Source organism: Anolis carolinensis, chromosome 4 (genome assembly GCF_035594765.1).
Source record: "Anolis carolinensis isolate JA03-04 chromosome 4, rAnoCar3.1.pri, whole genome shotgun sequence".
Taxonomy (NCBI): Eukaryota; Metazoa; Chordata; class Lepidosauria; order Squamata; family Dactyloidae; genus Anolis; species Anolis carolinensis.
The window spans coordinates 179213592-179232018 of record NC_085844.1 but is presented as its reverse complement, the minus strand read 5'-3'; the positions used below and the strand labels follow the sequence as shown (position 1 = coordinate 179232018).

General features: G+C 37.2%; 1 protein-coding gene across 2 annotated transcripts in view; it reads right to left on the bottom strand.

Moving 5' to 3' along the window:
- Positions 1-18427, bottom strand: part of bend5 (BEN domain containing 5) — a 1240673-nt gene that overhangs the window by 732615 nt on the left and 489631 nt on the right. For both annotated transcript variants that reach the window (XM_062979625.1, XM_062979624.1), the window contains exon 5: positions 5557-5773. In XM_062979625.1, coding sequence (XP_062835695.1) covers positions 5557-5773 — 217 coding nt within the window. The remainder of the gene's footprint in view (positions 1-5556; positions 5774-18427) is intronic.

The following is an 18427-nucleotide window of genomic DNA, read 5'->3' as shown; positions in this document are numbered from 1 at the left end:
GAAGCCAGCTAACTGACCAGAAATGGCCCCAACACCATGGCAAAAAGCACAGGTTTGTGTGTTCTATGGTTTAATATCCTGCTGCTCTTTCTCCTCCTCTTTCATCATCACCAAACCCAGCCTCTGACACAGTCTGAAATATTTTTTGGTTGCTATGTGGCTAGGTAGGAATTTTCTTCCCATTCCATATTTTTTCCCAATCCCACATTGCGGATTAAGGAAATGAACAATTGGCCAGGATGGTGCTTTAAGTAGGCAATCCCTTGGCTGGTAGTAAGGGGAGATTTTGGAAGTCAGTGAAAAGCTATGGTAACCCTTTTGGCGAAAGGAAGGATTCTGGCAGTCCCTCTCTTGGTCCTGTGTCCAGGGAGTGGGGAAAGAGGCTTGCTTGAAAGCTTATCCTGAACTTTAAATCCAATGACTTGGGGATGGGTCTTCTAGGTGTGGGCTGTCTGTGGTGTAACCTAGAGTTTAGGGTCTCCCTGGGGCCCAGGCATGTTGTCCAGAGAAAGCTCAGTGAAGGTCTCAGGGGAAGACTACCTGCTGCAGCTGCTCCCACAGTAGGTTACTCCACACATACACCTGACCTTCCACTCTATGTTGCATTCTCAGGAGGAAACAACATGTGGGGTAGAATCAAATAAAGTGGTCCAGTTTGGAACCCAGCATCTTGCATGTAGTCTCATTATCTCCCGATTAGGGCAGCAATAATTACTTATACAGCAGAAAGTACTATTTACTGCAAGGACTTGATTCTGTGGTCACTTGCCATGAAAAAACCATCTCAAATGGACATGAAGTATTTTTTGCGTGTTTAGTTGCACCTTTGATCACACCTAACATTGTGAAGTCTTGTCTCTTGGGAACATGAAAAGATATTGGAATTAATAATTTAGTCTGTCTCTAAATGTTAACTGGAAAATATCAAGTCTTATAGTGTTATAGAGCAGTAGAATTCCCTATGTAGATCAAGTACTGAGTTGAACAGTTTCTACTTATAGCAACCCAGTTTCTACACAACTATCATAAATGAAATAAGTTAATTTTTTTCCTTTGACATAGCAATTTTTTTATTTTTTTTTATTTTTAAAAAATATTTTATTCTATTTTTTGTCATACATAACTTATTTCAGTATACATTTCCCAAAGGCAACTATTCCTTAAATGACATTTTAAACAGTCCTTAGAAATGTATCACACCCCCCCCCCGCCCTCCCCCCATACCCCCCCCCCCCCCCGGAACAGCCATTCAAAATATTTTCAATACATAAATGAAATAAGTTAAAATAAAAGGGGTGAGTCTGCGTCCTATAGTGTACAAAGCCTGACTCAGAGAAGTTGCCCCTAATTTTCAGGAATTTACACTTCCCTGTATCTAAACCATAAGCCCCATCAACATTTGGAGAAAAGGTTGAAGGGAGAAGGTACTAGGAAATTTGATTCAGTCATTTCAGATGAAACAGATCCAACCGAAACCTTCCATTCCTGTAATACTCAGCTAGGCAAAGTGTGGCCCTTCACATAGCGTTAAACTACAGTTCCAATCAGGCATAGAAAGTTGTAATCTAGCAATATTGGGAGGGCTTCCTCATCCCTACCCTAACTACCTGACCACTTCTCTGCGTCCTAGTCTTATATAGTTGTTTTACATTCTCTTTTGTTGATTTGGAATAAGAGAGGAGACAGCCATTCTAACCCAGAAGTCAACAGTGAACACCTTAAAGTCAAAGAAGTATTACATTTCAATATCAAATTTAGTGAACAGAACAATTTATGTTCATGCTCCTTTGAGTAAGAAGTTGAATATGTTTTTTGCAATAAGCCACTTACTGTATATAAGTGTATAATCAGAAAGACACATAGTTGGAAGGATTTAAAAGGTCATTTAGTTCCATATTTTTGTTTTACAGCAGAATTAACTGTAGGTAGATGATATTTCAGTGATGTGCCAGATAACTCCTTGCAGTTGGCTGTCTTTTCCTCCTGTTTTTACTACCAGAAAACTATTTTGTAATTCATTTATTGCAGGAGTGGGTAATACTCTGCCCGAGAGTTACATGCAGCCCATCTGCTCTTTTTGTGGCCCCCAATAACCCTTGATATTTTCAGTTCATCACTTGGCAGACAAAATATCATAGTATAGCTGAAAAAGATCAATTTTAAAATAATTAAAGTCATAGTGTATAAGGAGAACAGGCTATGTTTTAACAGAATATCAGTCACACCGACTGTCATTGAGATTTTCATATTAATAATTTCCTGCATCTAGGAGTCTTCTCCTAAGTGTTTCCTAACATTTGATTTGAACATTTTTCAAATATTATTTCAATACCTTGTAAGGGCTCATTAGAAGACTTCAAAAGTATATCTTAGTTAGCTGATGATGAAAATAGCTCTTGCCTTTGTATGTGTGCATGTACCTTCAAGTTCTTTTCAAGAATAGGGGCCTTCTTGGGAAAGGAATACGTGGTGATGGCTTTGCAGTCTCCCACTGAGGTACTAATCTGGGCCAGCTAGAGGCTGCACAATTTGGTCTAAAATCAAAATTATTTTCCCACTGTGCTCCTCTATGTGATATACAAACAGCATGAAAAGTGGCTCCAGAGGATTTCCCAGCAGTCCAGCACAGCATATTATCATTTGCTATGTTAATATAAAAGCATATGAGAACTGCTAAAAACATGTGACCAATAAAATACTAGCTACTTAGTTTTCTTTCCCAATTATAAAAAACATGCCTTTTATCATAATTATTTGATTCAAACTAGCTTCTTAAATGGATCAAAATGCTATTCTTACGTATGCCCAGAAATGTATATCTAATATTTTCCAAAGCCAGAGCAGACAAAATAATCATATCAGTAAATACACAATACCCAGTGAATTTCTACCATGCTATCAAGCGTATTATCAAGACCATTTGGCACATTGACAATGTGAGAGTTCTCTAAAGAATATCTCCAAAACATACAAAGTAGAATTGGATCTGTTTATCTTTACAGTGACAATAGGAATCTGTGCCATTTGGTTCTGCAAGTGCTGTGTATTTGAGCAATCTAATGGGAATTGCATGCTCTGTATTGTTCTTTCATTTTTAATTTTCAAAGAATTTCACAAACTATTTATGGATTTAATTGAGGAACTTTTCAGAGTAAAAAAATCCATAAATGTGATAAAACCGCTAATGCACTATTATAAATACCTCACCAGTCTCTAGATATATAAGTCTAGATATATAAGTCTGAATCTTTTATTACAGATGGTAAATCTCAATTTCTCAATTTCCTGACAAACATCAAGAACAATGAAGTTCTGCACCCTATGTAGTACTGTATATACTTATGTTTAGTTGACTTCATGTATACATTGCAAAGTTTTGGGGCCAAAATTATAGAATTTGCTATGACTCATGACCCAAGAGTAATTTTGCACACTGTACATGTCTTATTTTTAGTGCAAAAAACCCAAAACAATGAAAGAACAATAACAGTATTTAAAAATAAGAACAATTTTAACCAGGATTTCAATGGGAAGTGTGGGCTTGCTTCTGGCCAATGAGATAAATGGTTCTGGCCCATCTTACCTGTCCGAACGTATCTCCCCCTATGAGCCTTCTAGAACTCTTAGATCATCGGGGGAGGCCCTGCTCTCGGTCCCACCAGCCTCGCAGGTAAGGCTGGTGGGAACGAGGGACAGGGCCTTCTCGGTGGTGGCTCCTCGGCTTTGGAACATCCTCCCCAGCAACATACAGCTGATACCAACTCTCCTAGGCTTCAGGAAAGCCTTAAAGACATGGTTGTGCACGCAAGCTTTTAATGAATGAGAACATGGACTTTACATGACCTGTATGAAGACTTGAGGATTCTGGATGAATGGATTTTAATCTTGGACATTCTTAAAATTTTATATAATGTGATTTTATTTTGTAATGGTATCTGTTTTATATGAACTGTTGTTTTGTAGATTGTTTTATATGAATTGTTGTTTTTACATTGTTTTTAGGCATTGAATTTTTGCCTATTTACTGTAAGCCGCTTTGAGTCTCCTCGGAGAGAAAGGCGGGGTAAAAGTGATGTAAATAAATAAATAAATAAATAGTCAAGTTAATTAGGATTGTTGTTGTTGTTGTGTGCCTTCAAGTCATTTCAGACTTTGAGCGAGCCTAAGTCTAAAATTGAAGGTGAGGGCCAGGTAAATTACCTTGGAGGGCCGCATCCGGCCCATGGGCCTTAGTTTGGGGCCTCCTGCTCTATAGGATAGTTGATAAAATTAATACCTTTGATTGCAAATACCGCAGTTCACATTATACATGCATTACACGAAACATAGACAATAGCAGCCAAGACCGGAAGAACCATCAGATTAGTCCAGTTCTTCAGTCCACCATTTAAGTTCATAAAACTTTTCTTCTCAGCCCCATGTCTATTGGGGAAAAATCCATTTCTAAAGCAAGAAGACAGGAAAATAACAAAACATTTCCACAGTCTACCACACTTGCTGTGTCAGACCTAAGCATCTTATTATAACTCAGTCTATTTTTGATATTATGATTTCAAAAATTCCATTGTCATAATTTTTTTACAGATACACACACATGCACATGCACACATTATTTCAGCATGGTGTGCGTACTTCCGTATAAGTGAAATATCACCAATTACCTGTATCTGTGATCAGAATGTCATATCTTTTAAGACAGATGCTTAACCAACATCAATACTGCTTCATGTCCCGTCCCCCCCCCCCCCCCCGCCATAGTGTTCTACATTCAAATACTTTTCTAGATATTTTAATCGATGAACCTTTTAGGTTGAAAAGTTCTTAAATGAAATACATACATGAGGTTATGGAATAAAATATCATACCAGTATTTCTCTTGCTTAACAACATTGCAATATCTACATTCCCATATATGGTGGACTCTTTCCTAATGCCAACCTGGTATCAGGTTTTAAAGGTAGCTGTGTAGAAATCCATCAATATACAGTCTTTCTTTAATCTGATAGTTCAATATCATGTGAGAAAACACCTCCAAAGTCCATTGCATAGAACTGTGGCACATGCTCTCTTAAACCAGCAACTGAACTAGTGAAGTATTAAGAAAAATAAATTCTTTCATTCCCTTTTTTTAAAACTGGGCCTCAGTTAGCCTTGTAAAACTGGGCAGAGCCACTGCCAAACAACGTGTATTAATAAATATGTTTTATAATGGCAGGTAGAAATGGAAAATTCAGTACAGTATTTTACTTGTTCTCATACACAATTACATTCCATTACAAAGGCATACATTGCGGTTTGACAAAACTATGGTGAACAGATGGAAGGGGCAAGGATGGAGGATGAAGAGACAACTAGTAAAGCCAGTATTGGAAGTTTCTGCAGATTTCTCATTTAATATTTGTAGAAGCAAATCTACATTTTGTAGCAGTTTTGTCTATCTCTTCTATCTCCTTGATAGCAGCAAAAACAAAGATATGCCTGGGTCTATCAGCAAAGAATTTGGTTGTACTACCTAATCACCAATTAAGGCCAAACATTCATAAGATGTTTACTCACCACACTAAGTCCTAGGAGCTCTCTGCGGCAGTAGTCCATGTTTCTCCTCTGTAAGTTATCTAGATAATGCTGAAGTCGAGTATAAGTATATGGATAACAGTAAGCGAACTGGTATATGTCATCCTCTCGATCAAAGCAGAAAGCAAATGACATCACATAGTTCTTTCTGTGATCAGGGCAACGATAATAGTACACATTTTTAGATGGCAGCCTTTGCCTAAAAGATAAAATAAGACATGTACAATGAAGATTAGATAAAAGTCAAAGACAATAGCTAAGTCACGTGGACACATATGTCTGTGCAAATGGTATAAGGTCATCTGTTATATCCACACACACATCTGTGTGCCTATCTCAGCTTAGTTATTCTCAGGGTAACAATTATTATGTGTTTTAAGGATGTTAATAAATAGTGAAGAATTTATAGGAATATATAAATGAAAAACCATGTCATGGACAAATTACTTACACAATCAATTCCACTTAATTACAGGAACCTGATAAAGTTCCTATCATTACAAATAACAAATTTCTACCTCTTTTCCATAATGAGAAGAACTTTTTTCAATAAAAGCTTCTAGTATGTTCAAGGCCAGAGCAGAGAAAACAGAGGAATAATCTTCACAAATCTGAAGCATATCTCATTCAAATTCATTTCATTTTATAAGACTGCACAGTTACTTTTTAAAAAAAATTCTACATGACAAAAACAATAGTTACTATTTGGTCAATCAGCCCTGAACAGCAGCAAACCCCATCCACCAATTCCCAAACCATGGGCACCTAATGCTAGCCACATTATTCTGGTCACAGAAGTTAAAAGAAAATTTCACCACCAGGACTTCTCCCTAGGTGTTGAAGTTCAAATATAATATTATGGGATTAAGTAACAATTATTTCATAGTACCCTTTCATAGGAGCATCATCCACAAACTGCTGCTTTACTTGGTTGTTGGGTGCCTCTAAGTTATTTCTGACTTGTGTCAAATTTTTGTGAGGTTATCACATTGTTTTCTTGGCAACATCTATTCAAAGGAGGGTTATTTTTGTCTTCTTCTGAGGTTGGCAGTTCATAATTTAGCCAAGATTACCCAATGGATTTTCAAACCCTAATCTCCAAAATTGTAGCCCAATGCTTATACCACTTCAATGCACTAGATCCCAGTCTATTTTGCATGATGGCAAAAATGATTATGGGCACAGCAGTTGTTACTTGGGGGTGGGATCATCCATTCGTTTTAAAAAACCCTTTTGATATTGCGATTGCGTAGCAAAATGTACCTGGCTTAAAATCCAGAAAATTAATAATGGCCTTTTTGGTTTAAAAGAATAGGGGGTGGGGAGGCACATTGGGACCACTCTGAGATTGCACGTAGCTTGTAGCCCACACCTTTCATTTACAAATGTGTAATCCAAGCAAAATGTAACAACAAGAAAGCTTTGCTATGTTCTTCTATCTTAAGGCAAAGTGGTATCCAAACACAGTGATGACAGAAGAAAAGGTCAAACAAAGTCACCATGGTGCTTTACATATATAGGAAATGAAAGTTCTGTCTTCTGTGAAATAAGTCATATTCTCATTGACTGCAAGGAGCAAATCCAACAACTTTCATGTCTATAGCTACAGTTTTTTAAAAAAAAAAATTCTGTTAACTTTTTAAAAACAATATCTCCCATCTTGACTAGTCACCTGGTTTGCTTATTTGGTTTTCATATTTATAATTAACTAGCTTGGGGACCCGGCGGTGCCCGGGTTATTCGTAGACGGCATTGAGTTGTCTTGGATATTTTGAATGGGCCCATTTGTGTAGATCTGTGACTGATGGGGTTTTCAGTGGGAGGCAATTTGGGTGAAGGGACTGCAAATCCCATAATCCTTTGTCCATCCTCCCCCAAACTGCTGCAGGGTGTAAAGTGTGTCATCTGGGATATGTGTGCTGAGTTTGGTTCAGTTCTGTCATTTGTGGCAGTTGCAGTGATCTCAGGAAGTGAGTGAAGGTATTGTAAATCCCATCATCCATGGTCCGTTGACCCTCAAACTGCAGGTAGGTCATGGGGGGGGGGCATATGTGCCAAGTATGGTTATGATGCGTCATTGGATAGAGTAACAATGGTCAGCGGAAGGCAAAAAATTTCAAAGTACTGCATATCCCATCATCCATGGTCCATCCTCCACCACACCACACCACACCAGGGTGTAAAGTGGGCCACATAGCATCTGTGTGCCAAAATTGGTGTAGTTCTCTCATTCGTGCGCATCTCAATGGTCTCTGGGAGGTGAATCAAGGGAAGGCACTGTAAATCCCATAATCCTTGGTCCATCCTCCTCCAATTGGCACCAGGATGTAAAGGGGGTCATGGGGGCTCTGTGTGCCAAATGTGGTCCAGTTCCATCACAGGTGGGCACCACAGTGGTCTGTGGGAGCTGAAGCGTTTGAAACTACTGCAAATCCCATCATCCATTGTCCAGCCTGCACCAAATGGCACCAGGAGATAGAATGGGTCATGGGGGTTATGTGTGCCAAGTTTGGTCCTAATCCGTCATTAGTTAGAGTAACAGTGGTCTGTCAGAGACAAAGTGTTTGAAAGTATTGCAAATCCATAATCCTTGGTCCATCCTCCCCCAAACTGCTGCAGCGTGTGAAGTGTGTCATTTGGGATATGTGTGCTAAGTTTGGTTCAGTTCTGTGATTCGTGGCAGTTGCAGTGGACTCAAGAAGTGGGTGAAGGTACTTGAAGTCCCATAATTCTTGGTCTGTCCTTCCCCAAACTGCCCCAGGACATAAAGGGGGTCATGGAAGTTCTGCCTGCCAAGTTTAGTCCAGTTACATCACTGGTGGGCATTGCAGTGGTCTGTGGAAGGCAAAGCAATTGAAAGTACTGCAAATCCCATCCTCCGTGGCCCATCATCCCCCAAACAGCACCAGGACATAAAATGAGTCATAGGGGTTATGTGTGCCAAGTTTGGGCCAGGTCCGTCATTCCTAGCGGTTACAGTTGTCTGTGAAAGTGGGAGCCAATCAGAACGCTGCCACATACTCCGCAGCATACAAACATTATATATATAGATAGATATAGATATAGATAATATATATATAAATATTAATGAATAAAAAGGAACTTTCTAAGATGTAAAGAAAATCAGAATTATACCTTCAGATATAACAAGGAAACAATAAGATAGGCAGGTGAATACTCTGGAAATAATAGGAAAACCCATGGCAGCCAATGGATACAGCTTGAAAAGGTTAATTCAAATGAGACAGGCTTGGTCTGTATAATATCTTTGCACTTCCACCAAAATTCAATGTGATTATTTACCAGTCTTGGGAGTGAGAGCAAAAGATTCATTCCCTAGGAAGGCTGGCTGTGGGTACAGACTTTCTACCTTTATCTATCTGGACAGACTCCACACGAGTCTTGTAATCAAATACAACAATTCTCCAATTCTATTTGGCAAAAGCATGCTATCATCCTCCAGACACTAGCTTATTCAATTAAGCAGTATAGTAAACAGGTTCCATCTAATGTCTGTAGAAGTCAGCTACCATCAGGTAATGATGGGGAAGAAAATATAATTTACAGACACAACAATAGTAATGCACCCTACTGTAATAGTTCCGAGAAACCAGGCAACTGCAGAAGCTCAGTTTTGGCCTTTCATTGCTTAATATGAAAAAGAGGAACAATTTTCTTATTATAAAAATAGCATGTTCTCCAATTAGAACCAGTTAAGGCGAAGGTTTACAAAAACACTAAAATCTTCCCGACAAAATACAGTAAAGTGTGTGAGAGACACAATTAATTAAAATTCTTTCTTTGCCTCTTGGACACTAATAGATGAAGGGGCCCACTCTTGCTTATTGTTCTTTGATTTATTTATATAAAGGTAACTGAAAATCCTGATGGTTATTTAACCATAAATATTTTCAAGACCATGCAGATAAAGGTTTTCCATTTCAAATTAACAGCATTAAGAGATGAGAAATATTAGAAAAACTTGCCATATCATTCCAAAGACCTATCTATTCTTTTCCCACATTGGCTAGCCAGATGTCTAGATTTGCCAACAACTGGTATGGAGAAGCACATTTATTCCAGAACAATAACCACCTGTTTTCATAAAGCAAACTATGCTAATAGAGTTTTGAAATAATATATGCCAGAGATTTGAAAAGTTACTTGGGCAAGTTCCTTTTTTTACTATTTATTTCTTTATTAAAATAGTCATACATTTGTAAGTGTTTGTTGCATACAGTGCAATAGTTTCCAGCTATTAGTATTTCATTAGTATTAGTACTTTGGCCACATAATGAGAAGACAGGAAAGCTTGGAGAAGAGAATGATGCTGGGGAAAATGGAAGAAAAAAGGAAGAGGGGCCGACCAAGGTCAAGATGGATGGATGGTATCCTTGAAGTGACTGGCTTGACCTTGAGGGAGCTGGGGATGGCGACGGCTGACAGGGAGCTCTGGAGTGGGCTGGTCCATGAGGTCAAGAAGAGTAGGAAGCGACTGAAAAAATGAACAACAAAATATTTCATTATCATTTCTCACATAATATCTTTTCTTTAAGGGGTCACAGTCTTCTATTTGAATAGTACATATAAAGGTATCACTGGCTCTAAATTAATATCCGCTTCCTCCTTATCTACAGTCATAGGATTCCTGGCTAGTTCCTTTTTTGTCGTTCCCATTGGATGACCGGGCTGGGCTGTGGCGCAGCTAGCTAGTAACCAGCTGCTATAAATCACTACTGACCGAGAGGTCATGAGTTCGAAGCCCAGGTCGGGTTAAGCCTCCGACCATAAAAAAAAATTTAAAAAAATAGCCCCGGCTTGCTGTTGACCTAGCAGCCCCGAAAGACAGTTGAATCTGTCAATTAGGGAAATTTAGGGACGCTTTATGCGGGAGGCTAATTTAACTAATCTACAACACCATAAAACTGCTCACGAGGAAAAGAAGAGGAAGAACAGCCACCAATGGATGGTGAAGCAACAGCTCCCCCTGTGGCCGGAAATCGTGAAGCTGGAAGATGTTAAAAAAAATGCCTCTGTGTCTGTCTAAAACTGAATGTTGTTTGTCTATTGGCATTGAATGTTTGCCATATATGTGTTCATTGTAATCCGCCCTGAGTCCCCTTCGGGGTGAGAAGGGCGGAATATAAATACTGTAAATAAATAAATAAATAAAATGACCATTTCCCAAATACTGAAGTCACCCACTGTACCGACTGGGGAATTCTATGAATGGCCTAACAACACCAACAAAAGGAACTTTCCCAAGTTCTGGCTCTATTGTCCAACTTATTCTGATATGAGATCAGATCACTCTCATTAGTTGTCCAATCAAGCAGGTTATACTGTTGTGGGTTTTCTAGCTCCAAGACTAAAAAATATAATGGTTGTCCTGCTCAATTGGTGTGTTGTTCAATTAGCTTCTAAACTGGCAAAAGTGTAGCGGAGGGAGTGCTAGTTCTTGCTCCTCCTTTCACATTTAATTTAAAGAGTTGTGTGTCTCTCCCTCATTAATTTTTTTAAATTCTTGCTTTGCTGTTAATTGTCTGAAATCAAACAGCAGATTTACCATATTTTCTACGAAAACAACAGATTTGTAGTTTTACTCAAACAATGGACTTCATGGAATTTCATGAGATATGAGTTCCTCAAGTTCATGGTACTGCAGGAGTGTTCATTTTTGTTGCTTTCCTCATTGGTTCACTTTACTGAACCCCCTTAAATCTGCTCCAGAGATTCCCTAATCTTCTGCAGAACAATGTGGGTGCCCTTAAAGGTAATGGAATCCATTCCACCAGTATTAGACTGATATTACTGGACAGAATCAGTCACAGTTAAGTTTAGGATTTCTTGCTTCACGGGTTTCATGTCTTGCAATTTTACTACCATAGCAGAAGAACTATCCTAATTTCAGGGATATGAATCCCAACTCTCAGTTGGGGAAAAACACCCCAAATTCTTTTTAAAAATTTTTTTATTTATAGTTTTAAACAAATACATTGAAAGTGGGGGAACATTTTGATTGATAGGACAGTAGGAAATAAAGTTATTTTGAAAGGGGTAAAGGATAAAAAGAAGAAGTTAAAAAACCCATATGTATATATAAAATACCAACAAAAAAAGAAAAAAAAAGGGGGGGGGGAGTTGATGACTTCCATCCATATTTATATTGTCTTCAATCCAATTCCGGATCTCCTCCATTTTCTATCATTCCTTATTTATGTCTTAGCTTCCCTAAATTCATGTCTTTCTTGTTACTATTAGCATTGTCTAAATGTTCTTTAATTATATTATAGTAAATTTCTTTTCTTTTCTAATAAAGTCCAGAAGTGGTTGCCAATCTGTACATTTCTTTGGTAGACCCTGTTGTTTCTTTATTAAGTATGTTAATCTGTCCATATTCTTAATTTCCATTAATTTTATTAGCCATTGGTCTACATTCGGTATATCTTCTTGTCTCCAGTTTTTCGCGTATATAATCCTCGCTGCTGTTGTCAAATAATTCAATAGGAGTTCATCATTTTCTGTTAATTTTATATCTGTTATTCCTAGGAGTATATGTTCTGGTCTCATTTGATATTTAAAGTTCAAAATAGTTTGAGTCAACTCGTGGATTTCTTTCCAGTATTTTCTAGCTTTTTCACATGTCCACCACATGTGGAAAAAAGATCATTGCTCTTTCCTACATTTACAACAGGTGGTGTGTAAAGATTTATTTATGTATCCTAGTTTTTTTGGTGTTATATACCACCTGTGGAACATTTTAGTTAAATTCTCCTTCAGGTCATATGTATACATCTGTTTCAATTTCTTGTTCCACAAATTCTCCCATTCTTCCATCTGGATTGTTCGACCAATATTACTTGCCCATTTCGTCATACATTCTTTTACCATTTCTTTCTCCATTTGCCATTCCAGGATTTTTTTATATGTCTTTGTTATCATTTTTTTCTCAAAATTCATAATTCTGTCCCAGAAGGTTTCTTTGTCCATGAATCCCTCTTTCCTATCCTTATTGTAATATTCTTTTAATTGTTTATATTGGAACCATGAGACATTTATAAAGTTTGTCTTAATTTCTTCTTGTGATTTCATTTCATTATCTCCATTTTTCTGTTTCAAAATATTTCTGTATGTGGGCCATTTCTCCCAACCTGATAATCTTCTTTGTCCTGCTTCTAACAGGGAGATCCAGAGAGGAGTTTTGGGGTATATTCTTAATTTATATTTGTTCCAAACTTTCAAAATAGCCGATCTTACAAAATGATTTCCCATTTTTTTTTCCAATTTTGTTCTCCCATACCAGAGGTATGTGTGCCAGCCAATTCGTAGATCATGTCCCTCAAGAGTTTATTTTTTTCTCTCTTTTTAGTGTCATCCATTCCTTTGCCCATAACAGAGCACATACTTCGTAATAAGGCATCCCCAGGCCTCCTCTTTTGGTCTCATCAATTACATTTGTGTATTTGATTCTGGGTTTTTTTTACCTTGCCAGACAAATTTGGTCAAATCCTTCTCCCATTTTTTAAATATAGCCATATTTCTAATGATTGGCAAGTTTTGGAATAGACATAACATTTTTGGTAATATACTCATTTTTATTGCCGATATTCTACCAAAAGTGACAAATTTAAATTCTTCCAATTTTCTAATTGTCTTCTTATTTCTGACCATTTTGCCTCATAATTGTTTTTGAGTAATTGTGCATTCTTGGGGGTGATAATAATTCCTAAATAATTAATTTTGTTTGTAACTTGCAGTCTGGAGATTTCTTTTAGCCTTTCTTGATCTTTCTTGGTTATATTTTTAGTCAACATTTTCAATTTGTTTTTGTTTATTTTGAAGCCTGCTACATTACCAAATTCCTCTATAGTATTAAGCCATTTTTTTAATATCCTCTATTGGGTTCTCTATAATACAAATCAAACACCCCAAATTCTTGTTGTAATGGGACTGTTAATCTATTCTATCACTTTGTAAGTATTAATCAGTTCTCTGGTCCAATGGAAAAGGAGAGTCAGTTGTTTCAACACCAGCAAAGCATCTTTACACGAGAATTAATCAAATTTATATCTTATATAGGAATGAAAAAAGAAGAAATGGGAAGAGACAGAGAAATAAAAGAGGCAGAGCACTAGATATGTCCAACGGAAGTTTTGAGACATTAACCTTTGTGTCCTAAATTGACATTGGTTACTTTCTACCCTCTTTTTGTTCTATGCCTGATAGAAAAGGACACCCACACATTGTGGCAGCAGCTGCTTCGATTAATTTAAAGCTATTACAAAAATTAAAATTAAACCCAATTACTTTGGCTGGTTTATAGTTGTAGAATGGCTTAGTTTGATTGTTCCCTCCGGTTACAGGCAAAACAATATTACTACCTATAGACAGCTGCCAGTGGAATACTAATGTGTCAGGCCTGGAAGAAAGATATTCAGAATGGGAAATTTAACTGCATTTCTGAGTCAATCTAAATGTGTCCGCATGTGTGTGTGTATCTCATCACAGATCTGCATAACTGTCTCATCTTTTTCTTCTATATGTCACATTGTATGTGACAACTAAAATAAAAAGTATATTTGTGACGGAAAGAAATTTCTGGAAAGCACATGCCTACAAATGTGCCTTGCTGACTAACTGAAGTGTGTTGTCTATTCTTTGGACAAGCTATTTACCAATAAAGTATCCAGATACTGTGCATACCTACAATATCTCCATTCCACTAATTTAAACAAGATATTGACAGAAAAAAACATGTTATATTTTAGGAATGATTATTTTCAAAATCAATCACTAAAGTCACACAAATTGAGGAGGAAAGTTGTCACAGAATTTAAGGGTCTCTAGGGAAATGTCATTTGGAACAACTTTAATACTTAAGAGCAGCAGTTTCTTGACTGAACCAGATCCCCTGAACAGATTTCAACAACAAAAGGTATGTCTTGTCATGTTTGCCAGGATTATTTTAAATGTAAGAGTGGTGGGATTTACAAAGTAACCTTGAACCAGAAGTTCTAGCATAGGCATCTCTAAAAAGTAAAAAGGAATATAGAGAGGTGTAAAACTGGGCTGGACAGCTACCAGGGGAACTTTAAAGAATGTAATCCAACCTGAATCCTACCCTCGATGGATCTGGACCAAACTTGGCACGCACACCTTCATGACCAACTGTAAATACTGCTACAGTTTGGGGGACAATGAAAGAGGATGATGCAAATTGCAGTCCACCCACATTCAGAGAGAATTGTGAAGCCTTCCTGTTTATTTAGGGAAGAACAAAAGGCTCTGCATCTTTTGTTGTTTGAGTAGAAGAACATTACAACTGTGCTTTTGGATACCTGGTTCCTTAACTGGAACCAATATTTATTTATTTATTTATTTACTTACTTACTGTACTTATGCCCTGCCCTTCTCACCCCCGAAGGGAGACTTAGGGCGACTTACAAGAACAGAGTCACTTCCACAAGAACAGGAGTTTTAACACTGCATAGAATCCCTGAAATTGGTTATGGACCCAGTGTAGCCTATGTAACCAGTGCAAGGACACTAAAGACTAGTATCCGTGGGAGTGTTGAAGTGGTGAAGAGCAGCTGAGCAGCAGTGTCTCTCTCTATGAGTTGTATTTTGCCTTTTGAAAGACTGAATGTTATAAACTATTCAACATGGGCTGTTAAACTGAAGTGTTTTCTGGGTTAAGGAAGATTTTCCTTATTTACAAAGATTGGCAAAATAACAGACTAATTTGAAACAATGTCAAAGGTTTTTGAACTGTGCAGTCTGTTCCAGGTCAAAGTTAAAAGCATTTTCAATGGCAAGAAAACGTTACAGCGTTACGGAACAACTAAAAGGCCATTCAAATTAATACATGCAGACTTTCCGCAAGAATGGGAATTTTATGACTGCGCAGAACCCCTGACAAGAATCCCTAACCTGGGTATCATCAGGTATCTAAGCTAGTCAGAAAAAAAGCAGATGTTAACTTTAAAAAATAAAGACACCCTAGGTAGTTCAAACTCTTTCAAAAATGACATCTGAGGTGGCATGGTGCTCAATAAAATGATGGATTCACTGCTCCATCTGAAAGCCTTCTGACCTGCATCAACTGGGATCATGGTAGAGGATAGTAAGGTTCTGAGGCCTGATAAGTGAATTTCTGGGAATTCTGGGAGAAATAGCTTGAAAACAATCATAACTATTACCTCACCCCCAACACTGAAATCTAGCTGCTTCTTACATGGGCAGGTAGTTTTTGCACTACTTGAAATTGCCTGGTGGAAAAGTTGAACACTCTTCTACACACTGGTGGAGGCCAAAAAAGAGGTACTTCCATCAATTTTGATTCCATCTCCAAAGGGTAACATTGTTTCTAAGGCATGACATGTTATTTAGTAAGAAAGATAACTTTTATTTGTGAATTCTTTCATATGATCAAAAAGTAAATGTTTTTAGTCCCTTGCTCTTACTCCCATGGAGAACTTGCCTTTGTTCCTAGCCCTGAAACTTCCATAATGCCCTAGCATTTTCTCCAGTTCCAGAACACTTGACACACAAGAAAAGACATTGCTCTTTTTATTTTTAAACCTCAAGATCAGTCATCATATCTTAACATCAATGGAAGAATACTGATTTTCTTCTTTTACCATAGCTCCACCCAGAACTATACCTACAGCTGTGTCTCTCAATAACAATTAAACTCATTTCTCCTGCTTCACAACCTAATATAAGAGCTTCTTATATTATTGAACTAAATGAACAGGGAAAAAGTATCTAAAAAGCTCTTTTGGCTGGATCATAAGGAACTGAATTTTATATTCACTTCTGAAATGAAACAAATTCTTTGTGTGAATGTCATTGAATGTTAAGCTTTATTAATATAGCATATTGCTCACTTAAATTAACATACAAACATTAGCCCTTTTCCTGTATTTTATTCTGGACCAGTTCAACATTTAAGTCACATTGTTTTTATTCCCTCTGGAAACAAAACTATGGGACTGACTTACTGTAAGTATAACACTAAAATGTTACAATGAATTTGAGTTCATTGGGATATACTGATTCAAACTGAGTTGAATGGCTTTTTACAGGAAAAGGTTATATTTAGGAACAGGTTTCAGGTGCTGCAATATAATGAAACGGCTTGTGTTCTGATAGTAATTAATTCAAAACACTCTGAATATCGTTCTCATCTTTAACAGCCTGAGTGTACTGCAATCCCTATAGCTTTTCTACCTCTAAAAACATCTGGCTGCTTCTATCAACTCAGAAAGGTGGAAGAAATACCATGACCTTCAGAAGTCTAGTTATAAATTAAGACATCAGCTATCTAAATATATCTTTAAATACTCAATTTAAACTTATTTCGATTGTTAATATTTTAATTGTAGTAAGGAATATAGGGACAGTAGTTGCTTATATTATATTAGTCCATCTGTCTCAGTAGTATGTTTAACTCCATAGACAGAAGTCCTTCTCAGTTCTTTCTAGAGCTATCTGGATTAGATCTGGATCTTCTGCATGTTTTAGCATGCAATCTGCCTTTAAGAAACAAAATATACTGGCAATTGAAATAATGGCATTGACCATTTATATTAGGTGCTAATGCAATGTGCAAGAAAAGGCAGTGGTCCTTCACCAAAACTGGTTCTGTTCTCCAAGCAAAATATTTATATGTAAACCTAGATAGTAGGGATATGCAATTTTTTTCGTTAGTCCTTGTAAGTCAGATCAAATTTGTTAAATTTTTATTTATGATGCGATATCTGACACATGGGCCCATGCCAAAAACTTAAGAATCAAAATTTACCCAATATATTTTCATTTGCATTTTGTAAATCTCAAAAGTCTCCCAAAGTCAGTTTCATTTTCAGTGCAAGAAAGCAAAACAAAGCCAAAAAGGTTGCCTTTCCTCTTTAAATTAATGTCCTCACCTTCAGGAGAAAGAAAGCAGGGAGTAGAGTTCACTGGGAAAGAGACAGAGAAAGCACAGAACTCTGGGAAATGTAGTTTGGGAAGGGGAGGAGCCCTATGCCAGAGAATTCAAAAGGTTCTGCCCTACACTATATTTCCTAGAACTCTACTCAGCATCAGAAAGCCCCAGTCAGGATAGGGGAGAGATTTGTCCCTCCGTAGCAGCAGCCAGCAAGAGTTCCAATAAATTGTTGAATCTGCAAAGAAGAAGACTGACTGATACTTCTAGTAAGTAAATTTCTGTGCTGAGCCGGGAAAAATCCCTAAATGGATGGTCCTTGGGGGTCCTTTCCAACATAATAGGGGGAAGCATATTAATTAGTTTAGAGGCTGAATGGCCATCTGTCAAGAGAGTTTTGATGGTGCCCTTCTTCCTGGAAGAAGGGGATTGGACTAGATGGTCCTTGGGGATCCCCTCTAACTTTAGGATTCTAGGAAAATGTAGAATTGGTTAATATTAGTTTCTATTGGTTAATATGAGAGACATTCAATGAAATAGCTGTTGTGGCTTTTAAAAACCGTTTTTGACCAAAAAAAATTAAAATCCTTAAAATTAGTATGAATATTTTTGAAAGTTGGGGGGAATGATCCCCTGTTATCTTGTGTAATTGTATAGAAAATTTGAGATAGCTCTTGTAGTTTTTAAAAGTTGTTTATAAACATTTTGAAAATTCCCCAAAAATTCATGGATTAGTGAAACATTATGAAACTTGATGGGTTAACAGTGGTAAATGTGTTCTACCATTGTAGCATGTTTCACCTCAATAGCTGAAAAAGTGAGGGAGAAAGGTGCCTCTGAAGTTTCCCCAATTATAGTAATTAATTATGCACAATGACTATAAAAAAAGTAATGAAATTCCATTACTCTAGTTATACAGTAGAG